General features: G+C 41.6%; 1 protein-coding gene across 2 annotated transcripts in view; it reads left to right on the plus strand.

Annotated features, from left to right (window-relative positions):
• Positions 1-10798, plus strand: part of traf3 (TNF receptor-associated factor 3) — a 77794-nt gene extending 66996 nt beyond the window's left edge. For both annotated transcript variants that reach the window (XM_073039715.1, XM_073039714.1), the window contains 3 exons: positions 2050-2190; positions 5063-5255; positions 9831-10798. In XM_073039715.1, coding sequence (XP_072895816.1) covers positions 2050-2190; positions 5063-5255; positions 9831-10402 — 906 coding nt within the window. In that variant the 3' untranslated portion in view covers positions 10403-10798. The remainder of the gene's footprint in view (positions 1-2049; positions 2191-5062; positions 5256-9830) is intronic.
• The last annotated feature ends 9620 nt before the right edge of the window (positions 10799-20418 follow it).

Consider the following 20418-nt stretch of genomic DNA (forward strand, 5'->3'; position numbering starts at 1 on the left):
TAAGGCCAAACTGATTTCTCAGAACTGGAACGTAGCCCAGCAGTAATTTGGGGAACTGGTTAACGCAGAAGATTCTGCAACAGTTATACTTTAAGAACTGCTAATGACATGACAAAAACAGAAATGTGCATATTTTTGCAATAATAGGGTAAAAAAAATGTTGATAAAGTTTACGTCCTTAACTCTCCGAGCAATTGCATAGACGCCTGTTTGAGGGCCTTTTTTTTCTATTTCCATGAAAACATGGACTTTTTTTTAGAAACTTGTAACAGTTTCTTCATTTTTAAAAATGTCGCCCTTTCTGGGAGCTGGCTGCGGGTTGAGACCCCGTTCCAAAGACTTCAACGTGCAACATGGACGAGCTCACTGAGCAGGATTTAATGGTTAACTTTGTTCCTTCATTTATGAGACGTTGCTATTCCTGCAAGACCAGCATTTATTGTACTGTATGTAGAATGTAAATTCAGAAGAGGAGCTGGCTTTTTATTCTGTTGTTAGGAGGTAGAGAGCCTAGTGACATGGGTACATGACAGCTGCCTTGCCCCTCAATGCCAGCAAAACAAAAGGGCCAGTCATTGACTTCAGGAAAGGGGAGCAATGCACATTGGCTCCTGCTTACATCAGCACGAGGATTGAGAGCTTCAGGTTCCTAGGAGTGAACATCACCAATAACGTATCCTGGTCTAACCATGTAGATGCTATGGACAAGAAAGCTCTTCAATGGCTCTACTTCCTCAGGAGGCTAAACACATTTTGGTCGACGCACCATTGAAACCGAAGAAGTTGACTGCAGGCAACTGCAGGGAGTTGTGAGCACAGCTCAGCGCAGCATGAGACCAGTGTCCCCTCCATGGTCTTGTTCTCACGTTTCACTGCCTTGATAAAGCAGCCAGCGCAATCATAGAGCTCATCCCCTTGCACAAAGTCTACATTCCCATTGGGCTGAAGATACAAAAGTCTGAAAAGCTGTACGAACAGGCTCAGGGACAGCTTCTATCACACTATGATAATGGTTCCCTAGTATGGACTCTCGACCTCACAACCTTGTTTTGATCTTGGCCCTTATTGTCTACCTACTCTGCACTTTCTCTGTAACACTTTATTCTTCACGCTGTATTGTTTTACCTGTATTCCCTCTAGACGCTGTTATGCCAAATTGATCTGCAATCTGTAGCTCAGTACATATAGCAATAATAAACTAACTTGCCAATTTATTAATTTGCACTGGGTTTGTAAAAACAGGTTCTGCTTTTCCTTGTGTATTCTTCCTCCATTGCACAAAAGTTCGACAGTGGCAAATATTTTGATCCATTCTGCTTTTATTAAGTTTATTTTAGAAATATTGTGGTTTGGAAGTTGCCCTACTAAGTCACTGATATACTATTGAAAAGTAATCCTCTCTTTGTAACTGTAGCTGTGACAAGGAGAATTTGTACTGAGAGCTACATTCTTTCTCAATCTAGCCGTTTGACCTCTGTAACTGATTCATCTTACAAGAGTTTCCTCATTATGTAAAAGACCTCACTGGCAATAGTAAGTCACTCTTTGTGAAATATGAGATAAAATGCAGCAGTATCATTTAAGTGTATTAAAGTATAAGCTGTCAAACATTGCAATTTCTACCAGAGCTGACATTTCATTATGTTTTGTGGAACGATCTGAATCACACTTGGGTCTTGGCATTGTCTACACATACAGTTGTATGATGCGGGTTGACGGACTGTGGTCTTTCAGTGATGGGTGAGACTCCAATTTAAATCCCACAGCATATAATTCCTTCATGCAGGATGTTCCCAAATTAATGGCATCAAAAAACTGCCTAATGGCCTTGAGCAGATGTTTAAGGTGTCAGTAAGAGAAGTTTAAGGCCTCAGTAGTCCCACTCTCTCAGTGATGGAAATGCCAGCTTAGGAACAAAAGAATAAAGCACTTCCGATTTCATGGAAGTTATTACTGAGGTCAGCAAAGAGTGAAAAAATTGAATCTTAATGGTATAATAGTGCTTGCCAGGAGAGATTCCGTGCTAATAGTTCTTCATTCTTGCTGCAGGTCTTGGATCTTCAGAACAAGTTGCAAGAAAAGTGTAAAATGGTTGATATCATGTCAGCCCAGATAAGCCACTTGGAGAAAGAACAAAGTAAATTTGCACAGCTCGCAAGTAAGAACGAAAGTCGACTTGGCCACATGCAGGTAATACCTTTTGGCACAGAGAGGGAATACTTCCGTATTTGTAGATCCTTGTATCTTAGTTTTTGATATAATTAGCTGTAAAATGTTGAACTATTAGATAAGTGAGAATTTGTCCTGAATAGATCAGTTTACATGTAATATGTCCTTTTTGGATTGCAAAAATAATCAATTTCTTAAGGCATTGACAAAAAAAAAGAACTGTAAGTGCTGAACAATAAAGTAGCTTAAAAAAAACCAACTTGGGGCTTTTAGTCCATGGAGGATGTAGCTAAGTAAAATTCTTATAGAGATGTGAAATATCAGGAAGGCTTGAAAAAATACCAAAAATCTGAAAAATAGACTGTTATTTCAGGTATAATTGTACACTATATTCTGAATAGTCAAAAATAGAGAACGAAGAAATTAAATGTTCATGAAACATTTAAAATCACGGTAAGAGCAGGAAGCAGTGTCAACAGAGTGCCACAGTGTCGTGGAGTAATGTCTCGGGTAGGATGTGACTTCAGATGGAATGAAGAATGCTCTCTGTACTTGAACAACCCAGGATATTGTGGTATCCTTGAAGAAGTGGCTCATTATTGACCCCAGAGAAATATCCACGAGATTTACTGTTTCAAAGTCAGTTTGAAGATGGTGGCATCTTTGGTGTGGAACAGTCTATAAAGTAGATTAAATAGTTCTTGCAGACACCAAAGCCAGGAGAAAACTGAAATCCCAGCCCTGTGGATCAGTGCGAGTCTTTTGGAACAGTTTCCAAGGCTCAGTCATCTTCGGTTGCTTTATCACTGACCATTGTAATGTCATTCTGAAGAATGTTCACTGATTGCACAATCTTCAGTTCCATTTGCAACACCTCGGCAAATAATGCAGTCCACACCTGCATGCACTGAGCCCTAAACGACATTCAGGCATGACAGGCAGGTGGCATTAGAAACATAGAAAACCTACAGGCCCTTCAGCCCACTAAGTTGTGCTGAACAAGTCCCTACCTTAGAAATTACTAGGCTTACCTGTAGCCCTCTATTTTACTAAGCTCCATGTACCTATCTAAAAGCCTCTTTAAAAGACCCTATTGTATCCGCCTCCACCACCGTTGCCGGCAGCCCGTTGCCAGTTATTCTGTTTTGAATACATTGAGCTTGTTGATCATTGTTGGACCTGCACTCATCACAGCCAGTGGAAAATACTCCACCATGTCCCTGACTTTTGCCTTGTTGAGTGTGGATCGTTCTTAAATGTTTGTTGATGTCTGAAGATATCCAACCTCAGTGATCGGTAGTTATCTCCAAGGATGTTGATGGTGGGAGGACTCGGTATTGTTAACAGCATTGAACATCAAGGATAGCTGCTTTTTCTTTTTCTAGCCAATAATTTACAACTTTTTAAAAAATTCAATGAACCATAGAACCATAGAACACTACAGCACAGTACAGGCCCTTCAGCCCTCCATGTTGTGCCGAACCATATAATCTTTAAAAAAAGTACTAAACCCACACTACCCCATAACCCTCCATTTTTCTTTCATCCATGTGCCTGTCCAAGAGGCTCTTAAATACCCCTAATGTTTTAGCCTCCACCATCATCCCTGGCAAGTCATTCCAGGCACTCACAACCCTCTGTGGAAAAAAAAATTACCCCCGATGTCTCCCCTAAACTTCCCTCCCTTAATTTCGTACATATGCCCTCTGGTGTTTGTATAATAATTGTATAATAATGACTGTATAATAATTCCCTACTGATGCAATTGCTTCAAGTTATATAATTCTAATTGTTATAATCAATGTGAAAATGTCTCCATTGATATTATTTACTTATTTATTTCTACGTGTGTACTGGACTCTGTATGAACTTTGTAACACTAGCCAGTTAACTATCCAAATTCTGCAGAGTCTGCGAGTCCTGGTTCACATCCACCCTCGTGCAAATGATTTTCCATTGTCAGCCAACTGTTCTTCACATTTTTTTTCTCTTCAATTCATTGAAGCATATCTTGCTCAACAACAGCAGCTTGTATTCATATAAAGTCTTTAATGTAGCAAAATTTTCTAAGCTGCTTCACAGGAACATTATCGCATAACTTGACGACTGAGCTACTTTAGAAGTATGTTTTATTGAATAATTTAAAAGGTAAAGGGGGTAGAGACGCACTACTTCAAAGCTTAAGGTGTTGGTAGCTGTAGATGTGGCTGCCAGTGGTGCGTCAATTAACTTTGGATATGTTAAAGAGGTCAGGCGCAGGACTATGCATACCCCTTGGGATTATAAGGTTGGAGGATTTTATAGAAAGAGGAGAGGGCAAGGTCAAAAGGGGGATATGAATTAGTCAATGAAAAATTTAAAATTCAAGTAGCACAGGATTGATGAACAGACTAACATTGAGTACAAAACGTGATAGAATTTTGGATGATTTCTAAGTTATAGAGGTTGGAATGAGAATGCCCATTTGAACTCGTCGAATTTAGAAGTACAAAGGCACGGATAAGAATTTCATCAGTGAACGAGCAGAGACAAGGTCTGTGTTAGTTGTACTGAAATGTGCTGCAGCTTGCATCCTTGATTTGATCCTTAATAACCTGCAGAGTGGAGAGGAATTTGGGTGAGAAAAGCTGTATGCTTGCAAAGAATGGCCATGATTAGAAATGGACATTGGAAGCAGTTCACTTAGGAACCCAGAATCTGTCAGTGTGTCTTCCCTGTCCTGCTTTGCTTATAATGAAGGATTTTACTGTTAGTCTGAAGCTGGCATTGACTTTCTCGCATTAGGTCACTAGCTTTCCTCCTTACCTGACCATCGGGCATGAACCCAGATCACCTGCTGCTTTGGATATGATGCTACCTTGTATTAAATGTATACAAATTTTAATTTTTGCAGAAAATGTTGGCCAGTCAGACAGATAAGCTGATGAATATTGACCAAACATCGCAACAGACATACCAAAGGCAGGAAGAGACTGCTCGAGATGCCAACATTCTGAGAGAATCTATAGACCACCTGCAGACCCGAATTAGACAGCTGGAGTTGCCCGGCAGAACTGCTGGACCAGGCATGGGAGCTGCTAGCTTGAGTAAGTACAAAGCCACGATTTTGCTCATATTGTCTGTTGTCTAAGATGTGAATTGAAGTGTGGGAGCAGTGCAAGTTGGCCCCTATGTAAAAGAGTGTTTGCAACCCAGGATGCATTGTTAATGTGCAGATTTTCATGAGAATGAAGAATCATAAATGAAGTCATTGAAAACTGGCTTGCCTAAAATTCGTATTTTCATCCTGAGCCTCAGCTGGAGAGGTGATAGCTCAGGCAGTGAGAAGAGCCAGAGGAATTTTGTCTCTCTGGGGAAGGGAAGGAGCTGGCTGAAGGCAGCTAACCAGAATGTGGAAAAGATAATAATTCCCACTTTCTCAAAAGTTACAATAAAAGTCAAAAAATTAATTTGTGGTTATATGCATAAGTGCAAGTATGCACAGGCGCAAATGAAAAAATTAATTGCAGTGGTGTCACTGGCACGTAGCATCAGATACACAAGGAAAACAAATAAAGAATGCAATTAAAACAAAAACGAAGTCCATGGTAGTTCAAAAAAATGAAAGCATAACTATACCGAGTAGGGTTGTGCTGGCTGGTTGAAGAACTGAATGGCAGAAGGGCAGTAGCTCTTTGTGAACCTGGTGGTGTGGGACTTCAGGCTTCTGTACTTGCAGCCCAGCGGTAGCTGCAAAAAGATGGCGTGGCCTGGATGGTGGCAATCGTAGGTAGGTGGTACCTTTGGATTTAGATACTTTGGTTGGTGGGGAGGGACGTGCAGTAGTGCATTGGGCTGGGCCTGCTATTCTCTGCAGCTTCTTGCGTTCCTGTACATTCAAAGTGCTGTGGCAGAACATGATGCAGCTAGCCAGGTTACTTCCCACAGTCGTCAGGCAGGAGATGATGTGGGACGACACAGTAGTGTAGCAGTCAGCACAATGCTGTTACAGTTCAGAGTTCACTTCCAGCACGCTCTGTAAGGAGGCTCTGTCTGTCCTCCAGCTCCTCTGGCTTCCCCCCTCAGTTCAAAGATGTACCAGGTAGGTTAACTGGCATATTGTCCCTTGATTAGGTCAGGGTTAAATTGGGGTTGCTGGGCAGTGCAGTTCGCAGGCTTAGAAGGGCCTATTCCGCATTGTATCTCTAAATAAAAATAAATAAACTGTATAAGATGGTAAGTGCTTGGTGGTGTCGCTGCTTCCTTGTGTTGAGGAGGAGACCAAGGTTTCAGGAATGAAAAAGAATTTGGAATTGGTATTGTATTCCAAGATATTACTGGAATAATAGGCAGTTTTGCTACTTAAGAGCAGAGTTCGTTAAGGCTTGATATATCTATTTATTGGGATACAGCCTTTCGAGCCACGCCACCCAGTAACCCCTGACTTAATGCTGGAGGAACTCAGCAGGCCAGGCAGCATCCGTGGAAAAAAGCACAGTTGATGTTCCAGGCAAAAAGCTCCAAAGTGTCGTCTATGGTTTTTTCCTTGGATGCTGCCTGGCCTGCTGAGTAACCCTACCAAATGGTATGACTTTCGACTGTGTAGCGGAACCAGAGCACCTGGAGGAAACCCACATGGTCACGGGGAGAACGTACAAACTCTTTCCAGGCAGCAGTGGGAATTGAACTCTGGTTGCCTGTAGTGTAAAGTGTTGTGCTGGCCACTATGCTATTGTGCTGCCTTGGTGATGTGGTCCACTAAGATCGAAGCTATCCAGTTTATCTGTCTTTGACCTAATTTCCCTCATTTTCAGGTGACAGAAAGTTTTGTTTTCCCTACTTTACGTCTCATGCTGCCATCATGTTCCTATCAGCCATAAGTCTGCCATCCCGCTCTTTCCCTCTTGTCCTACTGTTACCAGGCCAACTAAATCTCTCTTTCCTTAGCTGTTGTGGTTCTCTCCTTAACATTTTCCACCATCGGCCATTTCAAGAAGCTCGCCATTGACTCCTTCTTCTTTCCAAATGCTAACGCTCTTCTCTTCCTCTCAAGTCCTTGAATTTGCTAACACTTTCAAAATCCTTGTTCAACCTTCCCAGAACAATCAGGATTCTGTCTCTGCTGCGTTATCAAAATGGCTTTTCTGAAGGCCACACGTGAGAGCTCTGTGGCAATGACAAAGGCGAATAATCTCTGTCCATTCCTCGTGACCCGTAGGTAACGCTTATCAGCACAGCATCCCCAGATAGCTCTCCACTCCATCCAGCTGGCACTCTGGCACTGCTTTCCCTCGATTTCTTCTTTAAATTTTATTCGGTGGCCAGCAAAGAATCAATTGCGTTAGCTTTTTCTTATTTCTATATTATTTCACCCCCCCCCCCCCCCCCCAGGGTTCCTTGGGCCATTTTCAGTTTGTCAACTCTCAGCAGCCTCATTGCACAGTGTCAGTTTTGAATCCACTCAGTTCTGCTTCATCTCTTCATCACTCTTCACTATCCCTAACTCATTAGAATTTTAGCCTTAGCATCAAGTGTCCTCTGGCTGAACTTTGCGATGAGAGAGCTATTCCCTTTGGTTCTTGCTACAACTCCATTCCCTAACTCCCTGATAAACTCAAGGTCCAGAAGCTTGATATCACACCTAATCCTGAGAAAATAACATAGGTATAAATGTTTCTGCAGTATCGTCCCCACCCTGGTTCTTATGTTGAGCCTTTTACTGCTTCCACTGTTCTGGTGAACTCTCAATGGGCTAATCATTTTCCATCATGCATAAATTGCTGCCTATATCCTAACTATACCTGATAAGTGGGAGACATAAAAGAGTTCGGAATCAGCATATCCTTGCAAGCGTGATAAGCAAAGATGATATATTTATGGAACCCTTGATGGCCAAATTGAGTGTTGTTCAGGAAAAAGAATGAAGCTATTGTGAGTCATAGGAAATTGTTATCAAGTTAGTTCATTGAGGTTTATAGATGAGAAAACTTAAGAAGTCGATTTGGAGGATAAAATAAGATCATGAAATGGTCTTGGCCTACAGTATTAAAGGGAATTTCAGAACTTTTTATAAATGTATTTAAAAACTAGAGGGTAGCTAGAGAAAGAGTAAGTCCTCTAGGGGACTGAAAGGGTAGTTTTTTGTGTGGAGCCAGGAGTACGTGTGACGTCATGAAAGAATACCCTGTATCACTGTTCACTACGCACTGCTCGGGGAGATTATGCTGATAGCCTGGAATGTGCGCTGCAGGAAAGAGACATTACTGCATATTAATGTCAATAGGTCTCCAGGGATTAATGAAATCTATCTCAGGGAGCTATGGGAAGCAAAGGAGGAGATTACAGGGGCTCTGATGGAGAGATAGACGACATCTTTAGGCACAGATGAGGTACTGGAAAACTGGAAGGTCAAAGTGCATTTATTATCGAAGTATTTATGCAGTATACAACCCTGAGATTCTTCTTCCCACAGACAACCACGAAACAAAGAAACACCATGGGACCGGTGCAAGGAAAACCTCAAACACCCAGTGCGCAAAAGAAAGAATAAATCGCGCAAATGGCAAAAAGCAAGCGAAAAGCACACAGAACATAAAACATCAAACCAGAGTGTCCTTAAACAGTCTAGGAATTTTCAGTTTAGTTCAGCTCAGTTCAATTTTCCGTTGACTGCTGGCTGCAGAGCCAGTGGCCCCAAACGCAGAAAAGAGCAATCTAAGAAAAGGAGTAACCAGACGTGTATAACGTGAACTGCAGAGTCCAGTGACAAATTGCACCGATCAAACCTTGCCCAAGATCCACGACTCCAGCACCTTCCTCCGGCAGCAGCGAGCAAGAGGAGGGGGAGAGAGAGAGATCACACGCAGGCAGACGGTGCTGAATACCCGCTCGCCTTCCACTCTCGTCCTCGTTGGTTTCAATATTGCTTGATGCTTTAACTGGCGAGGACTGGAGTCAGTCATGGGCTCCGGGTTTCTTGGCTCCAGGCTGCACACTCTGCTCCAAACCTCAGCGACCTCCCTCAGAAACAGCAAAGTGCTGGATCGCTCAACCAACCTGAAAAGGTAAATCACAGGTTCCATTCGCACGCAGTAGTATAATCATATATGGAAGAAGAAGAAGCAGTAAAAGAAGTAGTTTCATGAATTGTTTGAAGGACGTCGCCGCTGGTCACGTTATTTGCTGGCCATATTGTTCCCATATTCAAGAAGAATGAATGGGGTAAGCCAAGAAGTGTCAGGCCATATGCCCTATCTCGGTTGCAGGGAAACCTTTGGAAAAAGTTCTTGCAAATACGGTTTAGCACCATTTGAAAGGCAAGGACTGGTTTGGGATCCAAGGTTTTGATTATTTGTCCTTATATCACCTTAAATGCTGTTTTGCTCTGAAGCATTTGAATGTTATGTGACTGGCTGTAAGCAATATGTCTCTGCTTCTTTGTAAAGTCTAGATACTGTCACAGCAATAACAACATCAAATTAAATTTTAAGTTAAAACATTACTTTCCTGTGTCACTAATCTTCAGCAGATTATGCCAGTGAAATTATATATTTGTATAAGTACAGTAAGAAGTTTAGTTGACTTAAGATTCACATTTGCAAACTCCAGTATCATATAAATAGTTTGTTCTATTGCAAAGTGACTTCATTCAAATAAAATCTTTAATTCTTTTTGTCTTGCAGCTGAATTAAGTAACCAGCTGAAGAGGTTTGACAGTTTACTGAGTGTTCATGACGTGAGGCTGGCAGATATGGACCTACGCTTTCAACTCTTAGAAACCGTCAGCTACAACGGTAAACTGATTTGGAAGATTCGCGACTACAGGCGGCGGAAACAGGAGGCTGTTAATGGAAAAACGTTATCCTTGTATAGCCAGCCATTTTACACGGGATATTTTGGATACAAAATGTGTGCTCGAGTTTATCTCAATGGAGATGGTATGGGCAAAGGAACCCACTTGTCACTGTTTTTTGTCATCATGCGAGGAGAATATGATGCACTATTACCTTGGCCTTTTAAACAGAAAGTAACGTTGATGCTGTTAGACCAAGGACAGGCCAATCGCCATTTGGGGGATGCCTTTAAGCCAGACCCCAACAGCAGCAGTTTTAAGCAGCCAGTAGGAGAAATGAATATTGCTTCAGGCTGCCCTCTTTTTGTTGCACAGACTGTCTTGGAAAGTGGAACGTATATTAAAGATGACACTATCTTCATTAAAGTAGTCGTTGATACTTCAGACATGCCAGACCCATGACCCCAACAATGCATCAGCCACAGGAGGAAGAGTTTGCAAAACCGGGTCCACACTGGTAAAATACAGCTTCGTTGGTTTCTCAACAGCAGGACATTCCTCACAGTTGGTCGCCAAATGCTAGAATGGATCACCTGACCTTCTGAAGGCCAATGACCTTTACCTCTCACGAGGAAGGAGGTTCTGCGGGAGCAACACTGATAACTTTCTGGTAGTTAGTGGCGATTGTTCAGTCTGTGAGGTACTTCAGGAGTGCTGTAGAGTACGTGATTTGCTGAAGTATTGTCTGAAAGCATTGTCTATCCGATTCACGATGGAAATGCAAGACTTTGTAATAACAACTTGTATTTATATTAGCACCTTTAACATATTAAAACCTCCCAAGGTGTTTCTTGAGAATGTTTATCAAGCTGCATTTGACTCTGAGTTACATATTAGGGTACATGACCAAAAGATTGGTCAAAATTATTTTCATTGTTAGCATTACAATCTGAGTTTCAATGCTGTGGCCAAAACATGTTCCACATTCTTTTATTTTTCTTGCTTCATATGAACTCAGATGAGTTGTGATGAAGGGAATCTTGGAAGTTGCAACAGGATTGACTCTAGGTCACTATCAGTGAAACCCCCCCCCAGTTGCTGATCCAGCATGGCCGATGTGACTTTGGAGGATGTGCTGACAGGAGGGAAGTTTGCAAGAGGCGATTGAGTCAAGCAGGTTCCTCTTGTTTCACAAAATTACTCCTACAGGATTTTTAAAAGAAAGACTTCAAATTAAATGGAAGAAGTAAAAGTATTTATTTTCTATTATGATGACATCATTTTTAGTATAATACTTAAAATGGGTTATCCAGTGTTTTTTTTATTCTCATCAGTCAGAGTTTTCTTGGGTAAAAGTAACTGGAAGTTGAGTGAAAAAGATTTGCATTTAAAGCATGGTTTTTGCAACTTAAAGATTTTTAGAGTTCATGGAATACATTTGACCTAAAGTCACTGTTGCAATGTAGAAAATGGGGCAGCTAACTTGCCCAGGAAGTTGCCACAAACAAAAGAGCGATTAATAATCAGATAATTAATTTGTGTGTAATAATTAATTGAGGGAAAGGCCAGAATGCCATGCTCTTCTGGAAAAAGTGTGGAAGGATTTTTGTATGCCCACATGAGAGAGAGAGAGACACACACAACAGAGGCTCTGGGCATTGCCTGAGGTGCCAGCCTAGGGTTTTGCACTCAACTCTATGAAATGGAACATAACTGCTGATTAATGCTAAACACCTCCCACCAGCTCAGCCACAGCAGAAATGTAGTGATCTAATTTCTCACTTGGTTTGACATCAGTTTGAGAAACTATAAGTTTTCTTTCCCTCTTTGATAAATTATTCATGGCCTCTCCCGTGTCCAAACTGCTGAAAGCTCTCCATGAAGAAATCCAAACGTGAGGTTACTTCCTTTACTTGGGCATCCTTTTTTCCCCCCCCTAGAAAAATGCTCTTGCTGGGGATGTATGTGACCAGGATACTCCTTCCTGAAGGAGTTGTGTTGGTAGCAAATGAAAGAAGACTGAAACAATAAGGTCCATTTTCATCCGAAAATAGAAATATTCAATAATGCAGAGCTCCTGTATATTTTGTATTAAAGTAAAATCAGCTGATTATGAAGTTGCATATTCAACTTCGATTGTTTTCAAATGTATAACTAAAACTGGACTTGCATTCATCTCTGACCCACTAGTATTTAATGGCACAGCATGTTCAGACCAAGTTTCAATAAATGTGACAAATTCCCCTGAGGTCTAGATGAATAACCATACTCACAGTTACCGTACAATGCTGTCAAACCAGGAAGGTTCTCAGATCGATCCTTGGTCAGTGCCATATTACCGAAACAGAACTGCACAGCAATTGGTTGTGGTACTTTGAAAGGTTACAAGATGGATCCAGTGGAAAGCAGGAATATGCACACTCTTTGCAATGATGGCTTTCCCCATGAATTAGCCTGCTGAATTGCCCTGACCAGTGCTTCATAAAGATTAAGCAACTGGGTACAACAAGTATATTATGTTAATTATTAAGAGTTATTCTCTTTACTGAAGGAAAAAACTTTTATAAAGTCCTTTATTATCCTCAGTAGGTTTCAGCACAAATTGATAAACGGTGGGAAATGGCTGAAGCAGAAGGATTTGTCTCATTCAATGCTATGCCGAAAATTCGGCAGTTTGTCAAGTGAGCATCAACGTTTATTTCTATATTTCTTCTGATCTTATGGTTGGCAGTGGTGTTTTGTGAATAGGAACTGTTTAATGATTGTATCTTGGTCAGGTTTGTTTAAAGTATAGCTTATAGATAGTTAAAAGAAGCTAGGGATGATTTTAATTATTGGGATGATTCTCAAAATGAGGGGTGGCTATAAAAAGTACAGGTTATCATTCCAGTTCAAAAATTGATAATTGGATTTCTTCTGACCTGATTGCATTGATTGGCCTTGTTTGGGTAAATATTTAAATACATTTGATATAAGTTACCCACAATTACAAATGACTGCATTTTTCAATGCAAATTTACATCTGAGCTGAGACATTATCACTGGTTTTGTAAAAGAGGATTTGCTTATGTTCAGAAGTTCATATCCTGATTACAGGGAAAGAAGTGATAGATTTTTGGTAGTGCTCCAATGTTATTTTTTTTGTGAAAGAATTGTTTTCATAAGTGTTAACTTGTTACCATCATTTTCCAAGGATTAATAAGTAAACTAACTTTTCCACATGTACCTTCTAAAGCTGCCTCCCTTATCCAGGTGGCTAAATGGTAGATGATGAAAACCTGAGTTACGAATCTGCTGCTAAAAGGGGGGAAAGAAAGCAAAGTGAGTAAACGGATTAATTGTTGAAAGTATGAGAAGCTACAAATGGATGCTGGCACAGTGGAACCTAAGCCAAGTGAACCAGCGTAGAGGTAGATAGTGAAACGGTGAAAGAACTATCACTGTATTGTTCTCCCGAATACTGTATTTTATACAAGAATTCTATAAAACACAATCACTTCAAGCCAACATCCTGTTCAATGGTTAGATTTAAATTATTAGAAATTGTTATTGCAATGTTTACCTTATAACTAATGTAACCTCAATTTGTGTTTTCACTTTGTGAAAATTATATTATTTAATGACTGGCAAGTCTAGATGGCTGAGTGTGTATAAGTGCACGTGTGTGTATGTGTGTGCCTCTGCGCGTGTGCGTGTTTTTTTAAGTGGCAAATCGCCAGTGAAGTTACCTTTTTTTTGTAAGAGCTATTTACAGTATCTTTGTTGAAGCCTTGTTTTCTGTGATGTTTTTGTCATCAGTGACAATGAGATAATCTGTTTGACAATCCACAGGATGTTTGTTCCATTCTGGAAAAATGCCATTTCAATAAATACAGTCATTACCTCAGAAGTACATTTCCATTCCATTTGATAATATTTTGAAAACATTGCATTATATAGCACCTTTCAACATAATGAAATATCTCAATATTTCACAAGAGTGTTAGCAAACAAGATTTGACAATGAGCCACACATGAATCTCCAACCTGATGGCATGAACACTGATTTCTCTAACTTCTGGTAATTTCTGTCTTACCCCTCCCACCCCCCACCTCTTTTCCCATTCCCTATTCTGGTTCACCTCTTACCCCCTCTGTTCTGCTCACCTGCCATCACCTTCCTCCTTCCCTTTTTCCCATAGGACACTGTCCTCTCCTATCAGATTCCTTCTTCTTCAGCCCTTTACGTCTTTCACCTGTCACCTCCCAGCTCCCCTACCCACCCACCTTCCTCCTCACCTGGACTCGCCTATCACCTGCTAGCTGTACTCCACCCTCAGCTGTTTACCCTTCCTTCCTAGTCCTGATGAGGGTCTCGGTCGGAAAACGGTGACTGCTTATGACCCTCCATGGTTCTGTAGCATTTTGCGTGTGTTGCTTTTGATTTCCAGCATCTCTGGTGTTCATGAACCAAATGTTGGGCAAATGACCATGTAAGGAACCAAATGGCCACGTAAGGAATGTCTTGAGCTATGTGGTTAGGGTTGGCACATAAAATAGTGGGCCAAGAGGTTAGGAAGGTGGACACACTGTAGAGGATTTAATAATCAACAGAAAATGAAAATAAATTTGTAAGTCTGTTACTAGTAGAGTTTGGTAGGGGCTGGTAATGCATGCTGAGGTGTTTGAAATTAATAATTTTAGACGAAAGGAGAGTGTAATATATCTAGGTTTGTGGACGTGACAGGAAAAATGAGCTGAGCAGACAACAACGGGAAACTACAAGGTGTGATGTAGGCAGGTTTACAGCTGGATTCAAAGCTAGTAGAAAGATGACTGTGGGAAAATGTGAGAGTATTTGCTTTGGTAAGTGAAACAGTGATGCAATACTTTCTTGGTGGTGAAACATTAATCAGAATGCTGGTGTGTTGGGTTCACACAATATACAGTAAATAAACTGTGAGTAAATGATGGAGGCAAGTGAAAAGTTGACTTCTATTAAGAGGGTATTACAGTACAAAAGTAAGATATTGCTGATACTGTGCAAATTTTATTGAACTCTTTTTGAGAACTGTGCACTTTTAGTTGTCAATGATTTAAGATGAGGAGACTATCCTTGGAGTCAGTTTGCTATGGAGTAGCCAAGTTATTGCCAAAGAAGAGGGTGTTCACACTTTCAGGGAGGATTTGGTTAATACTGAACTACATGCGCTGAAATATAGAAAGAGCTGATCTCATTCCTTTCAAGTTCTGTGAGGTAAGAGGCTATTAATGGGAAGAGGCTGTTGAGAAGTTGGGATGTAACCTCTGGATAATAGATCAGCTGATATTCTCTTGCACAGTCATAGAGCAGGGGGTACGAGCCATTCTGCCCATCGTGCCCAGTCTGACTAGTGGACCCTCCCTATGAATCCCGTTTTCTAACACTTGGCCAATGCCAAGATGATTTGTATGCTTGTCTTAGACACTTATGAAATGCCAAAGAAGGTGCAGAGGGTTGTAACTCTGAAATTCTCCACCTCAGAGAACTGTAGAATCTCAGCCATTTAAGGCCGAGACTAAAGAGTTTTTGGACGTGATGGGGTATCAGAGATGAATGGACTTGAGATCCAAGATCAGCCATGATATCGAATGGCAGAGCAGGATCAGGGAGCTGTATTGGAATCACTTTGGGGTGATACCTTTCCATAAACTCAAATCATATTTTACCTCAACAATGAAAACAACTCCTTGTTTTCCTTACTCATGCAGGGATTTTGATTTCACTAATTTGAAAAGTATCACCTCAGGCAGTTTAACAATCCTGTTCTCTGCCGGGGGATTTTGTGCTCAAATGCTTGGAGTTTTGAAACCCTTTGATTCAGAGGCTAAAGTGCTTCTAGCAGAGCTATAACTAACATCACAAATAATGAAGATGGTAGGTGGCCTTGGTGAAAGTGTAAATAGTGGGCCCACTACTTGAAAATGAATTTTTAAAAACTGTAGTTGAATGCTCATTTTGAGAAATCATGCTAAGAGACTGGATGGGGTGGCTTCAAAGGTTTATTTAATGTCAAAGTATACAACCTGAAATTCATACTCTTCACGGACACCCACGGAACAAGAACCCCGTAGAATACTCCGAAGCCCGCCTCCCCTCCCCTCGCGCAAGCAGCAACGGAAGCATCTCGCCAACAGAAGCCCCAAGCCACCCCCTACAATGCAAGCAACAGCAGGAGACTGAAAGGATCCTTGATCCAGAGCCTACCAAAACTACACTAACACTTTCCCTCAGCGAGGTAAATACAGAATGGATTTTATGGAGAACCAAGACAATGAGTTCAATCTTTCTGGGCTGAAACTGGCATTTCAAATCAGAAATGTCACCAAATCTTGGGAATTTTCTGCATGTGCAGCCTACTGTCCAGAACCTACTTGTTAGTAGATGGGGTTGCTCTGTTCCATGTGGAATCCGATAGTCTTGACATGGTTGAATCTCTTTTCCAGTGGGTTAGGATTAGAGAATCTGAGTTTGCTGTGATTCTAGACCAGTAATAACATGCCAAGGGAGGAGATAACTTGTTTCCAAGGATTTTTATGTTTTACGAATGCTTTACTTCCTATTTAAGTTTATGATTTTAAATATTTTTAAATATCTTTTGACATTTATAAATTGTTAAATTCCTTTTCAGCATTGACACATCTCTTTATCAGACCATGCTAGGGAAATACTGTGAGAAGCCCATTCCCTGTTGAGACCGCACTACTTGAAGGTGCTGAATGGCCAGTGGGGAGAGCCCTTTGCAACGGGCCATCTGGCTTCATCCAGATAAATAAGAATAGAACCACAGGAGCATGACCCATCCAGCTCGAAAGAGGCTTTGGAGGATTATGGTCTGGACAACTTTATCAGCCTGCAGACTAATAGGGAGTCAGACTTCGTTTGCCATTTAAGAACATCAGACACAAGTGTAGGAGTCAGTCATTCAGATATCCTCGATTTCTCTATCACCAAAGTCCTTAATGGATCTGAATTCCAAATTTTTGCTCAGTTTGTTAAACATTTGAGTATGAAATTCTGAACAGATGGATTGAACTTGAATTAGACTGGAAATAACTAAGGCCCAAGCACAGAATACTGGTGCACTTAATCAGTTACAGCCTTACAAATAACTCAACTATTCTTATTTTTTCTTCATGCTTGTATCATTCATAATCCCATGAACCCTCATTTGCTGTAATTACTTCTTAGATAATTGTTTTAGAAAATATTAATGCATAACCCCAATTGCATTATTCTTATCTACCATGCTAATTAATCTTCTAACAGTGGTCAAAACGCCTCCCTTTTTTCTACCTCAGCTATGCTAGTTATATTACGAATTTTTAAGCACCTCTTCACAACATCCCCCAATTTTTCTTCTGTAAAATCACATGGTTATGCTTGCTGTTAAAATCAAGGAAATGCTTAGGGATCTGCTATCTCTGCAACATCTCTTCTAAGCTTACAGTACAGGCCCCAGCGTTTTGTCAACTACTGCCCCGTGATCTCCAGCTCTTATGCAGGCTATTTTTGTTCCTCATTCTAGCTGAGCTGTTTTTAATTCCTGGATTTTTTTTCCCCTTCTGTGAAGATTTTTGCAAAGTATTGTTAACATCCTCCCGACATGTCTGTCCATCATGGTCTGCTCTACTGCTGTGATGAGGTCACACTCAGGTTGAAGGAGCCATGCCTTGTATTCCATCTGGGTAGATTCCAACCTGCTGGCATGAACAGCGATTTCTCGAACTTCCAGTAATTGCCCCCTCCTTTCACCATTCCCATTCCCGTTTCCCTCTCACACCTCATCTCCTTACCTGCCCATCACCTCCATCTGGTGCTCCAACACTTCCCTTCCTTCTATGGTCTTCCAGCCTCTCCTTTCAGACTCCCCCCTTCTCCAGCCCTTAATCTCTTTTACTTCACCCCACCCTCCGCTTGAGGTTTCACCCATTATCACCTTGTACTACTTCCTCCCCTCCACCCTCTTCCCCACCTGCTTGACCTAACTTCTCACCTTTTGTTCCAGTCCTGATAAAGGGTCTCGGCCCAAAACGTTGACTGTTTACTCTTTTCCATGGATGCTGCCTGGCCTGTGGAGTTGCTTGAGAATTGTGTTCAGCGTTGGCCTCCCTACTGTAGGAAGGATGTGATTCAACTGGAAAGCATATAAAAAAGATTAGAAGGTTGCTGCCTGAACTTGAGGGACTGAATTATAAGAAGAGATTGAATTGCTTAGAATCTTCATTCCTTAAAGTGTAGGAGACTGAGAGGTGATCGTATAGAGGTGTATAAAGTCATGAGGGGCACAGATAGGGAGAACACACAGTCTTCTTCCAAAAGTAGGGGAATCAAGAATTAGATACAAGTTTAAGGAGAGGGGAAAGATTTAATAAGAATTTGAGGGTCAACTTTTTTTAGACAAAGGGTGGTATCAAGGTGGAATCACCAGTCAGAGGAAGTGGTTGAGGCAGGTGAAATAACAGGTTTTAAAAGATGGTTGGACAGGTGTTGTGGCCAGCTCTGAGGCTCAGCAGGGATGGGTAAAGTCAAGCAGAGCAAGAGTGATAGGAGTCTATGGAGTTAGTCAGACTAATACTGGCCACTAATGGAATACTTGCCACTCACCTGGATGAGTGCAGCTCCATCAACACTCAAGAAGCTTGACACCATCCAGTACAAGGCAGCCCACTTGATTGGTACCCCTTCCACAAGCATCCAATCCCTCCACCATCAACGAACAGTTGCAGCAGTGTGTACTATCTACAACATGCACTGCAACAACACACCAAAGTAAGGCAGCAACTTCCAGACCCACGACCACCACCATCAAGAAGGACGAGAACAGCAGACACCAGGAACACCACCACTTGGAAAATCCCCCTCCAAGTCTCTCACCATCCTGACTTGGAAACACATCGCCATTCCTTCATTGTCGCTGGGTCAAAATCAGGGAATTCCCTCCCTAACAGCACCGTGGGTGTACCTACACCTCGGACTGCAGCGGTTCAAGAAGGCAGCTCATCACCACCTTCTGAAGGGCAACTAGGGATGGGCAATAAATGCTGGCTTAGATGGTGATGCCTGCATCCCGTAAATAAATATTTTTTTAAATCAAAAAAGACAGGATTCTGCGGCTGTGAAAGAGCTGCCAGGTTAATGTGTTGCCTCCCATGTTCTAGGGTAAAGGATATCTGAAAGCTGGTGCAGATATTCTCAAGGGAGAGGGTGGGCAGCCAGAGATCATGGTGCCCAGTAGTGCCAATTCAGGAGCTCAGCACAGTGAGTTACAAAGGAGGCTGAAAAATCGGACCTTTTAGTCAATGATCTTGGATTACCCCCAGTGTCATGTGCAAGTCAGGACCAGAATAGAAAGATAGAACAGATCAAAGAGTGGCTGAGGATGGTGCAGTAGGCAGTGCTTCAGGTTCTTGGACCATTGAAACCTCTTCTGGGGAGGAGTGACCTGTACAAGAGGGATGGTTTGCACTTTAACTGGAGGAAAATACAACTCCTGGCCAGAAGGTTCACTAGTGCTACTTGAGAATGTTTGGACTATTTTGATCGGGGATGGGAACCAGAGCACCAGGTCAGAGAGTTGATGGATTGAGAGAAAGGTAAGTGTCATTACCAGTCAGAATAGGCAGAAGCAACCTTTTGATCCAGGATCATTATGGTAAAGGGTGATAAATTCAGAGTGTAGATCAGTATATGGAACTATGATTCTGTGACCATAACAGAGACTTGGTTGAACGAGGGACAGGAGTGGGTGCTTGGTGTCCCAGGGTTTCGATGTTTTAAGAAAGATAGAGAAGGATGTAAACGAAGGGAGTTGGGCATGGGGTGCGGGGGGAAGTTGTGCTATTAATCAAGCAATTATCATAGCTCCACTCAGAGGAGACATAATGGAGGCTCATCCAGTGAGCCCCATATGGGTAGAACTCAAAAACAGAAAAGGTGAAATCATTCTGATGGGATTATGCATACAATAGATCCTTCAATAGCCACTGGGGCATTGAGGAACAGGCAAAGCTGTTATGGGTGGCTTCAACTTCTCTAATATGGAGTCAGACCTAGTGCAAGAGGTTTAGATGGGACAGAATTTATGAGGTGCATCCAGTAGGATTCCGTAAATCATTATGCAGATAGTCCAGCAAGGGGAGGGCCCTACTGGCTGGACCAGGTGTTGGGTAATGAGACTGGCCTGCTAACTTACCTTTGAGTGGGAAAATAGTTGAGGAACTAAATTTTAAGATAGCTATCGATAAGGATAAGTATGAACTTTGCAAGAGAGTATTAAATTGGAGCCGAGCATATTAGAAGAGTATTAGGCAGTAACGAGAAGGTTATTAGTTACAACTGTTTCTGGAAACATCTGAAATATCAGAGGGTGTTTCAAGACCAACTGCACAGGCCACAGGATAGAGATGTCCCAGTAAGAAGGTGCAACAAGGATGCCAAGATAAGGGAACCTTGGAGC

This window comes from Hemitrygon akajei, chromosome 3, assembly GCF_048418815.1.
Source record: "Hemitrygon akajei chromosome 3, sHemAka1.3, whole genome shotgun sequence".
Taxonomy (NCBI): domain Eukaryota; kingdom Metazoa; phylum Chordata; class Chondrichthyes; order Myliobatiformes; family Dasyatidae; genus Hemitrygon; species Hemitrygon akajei.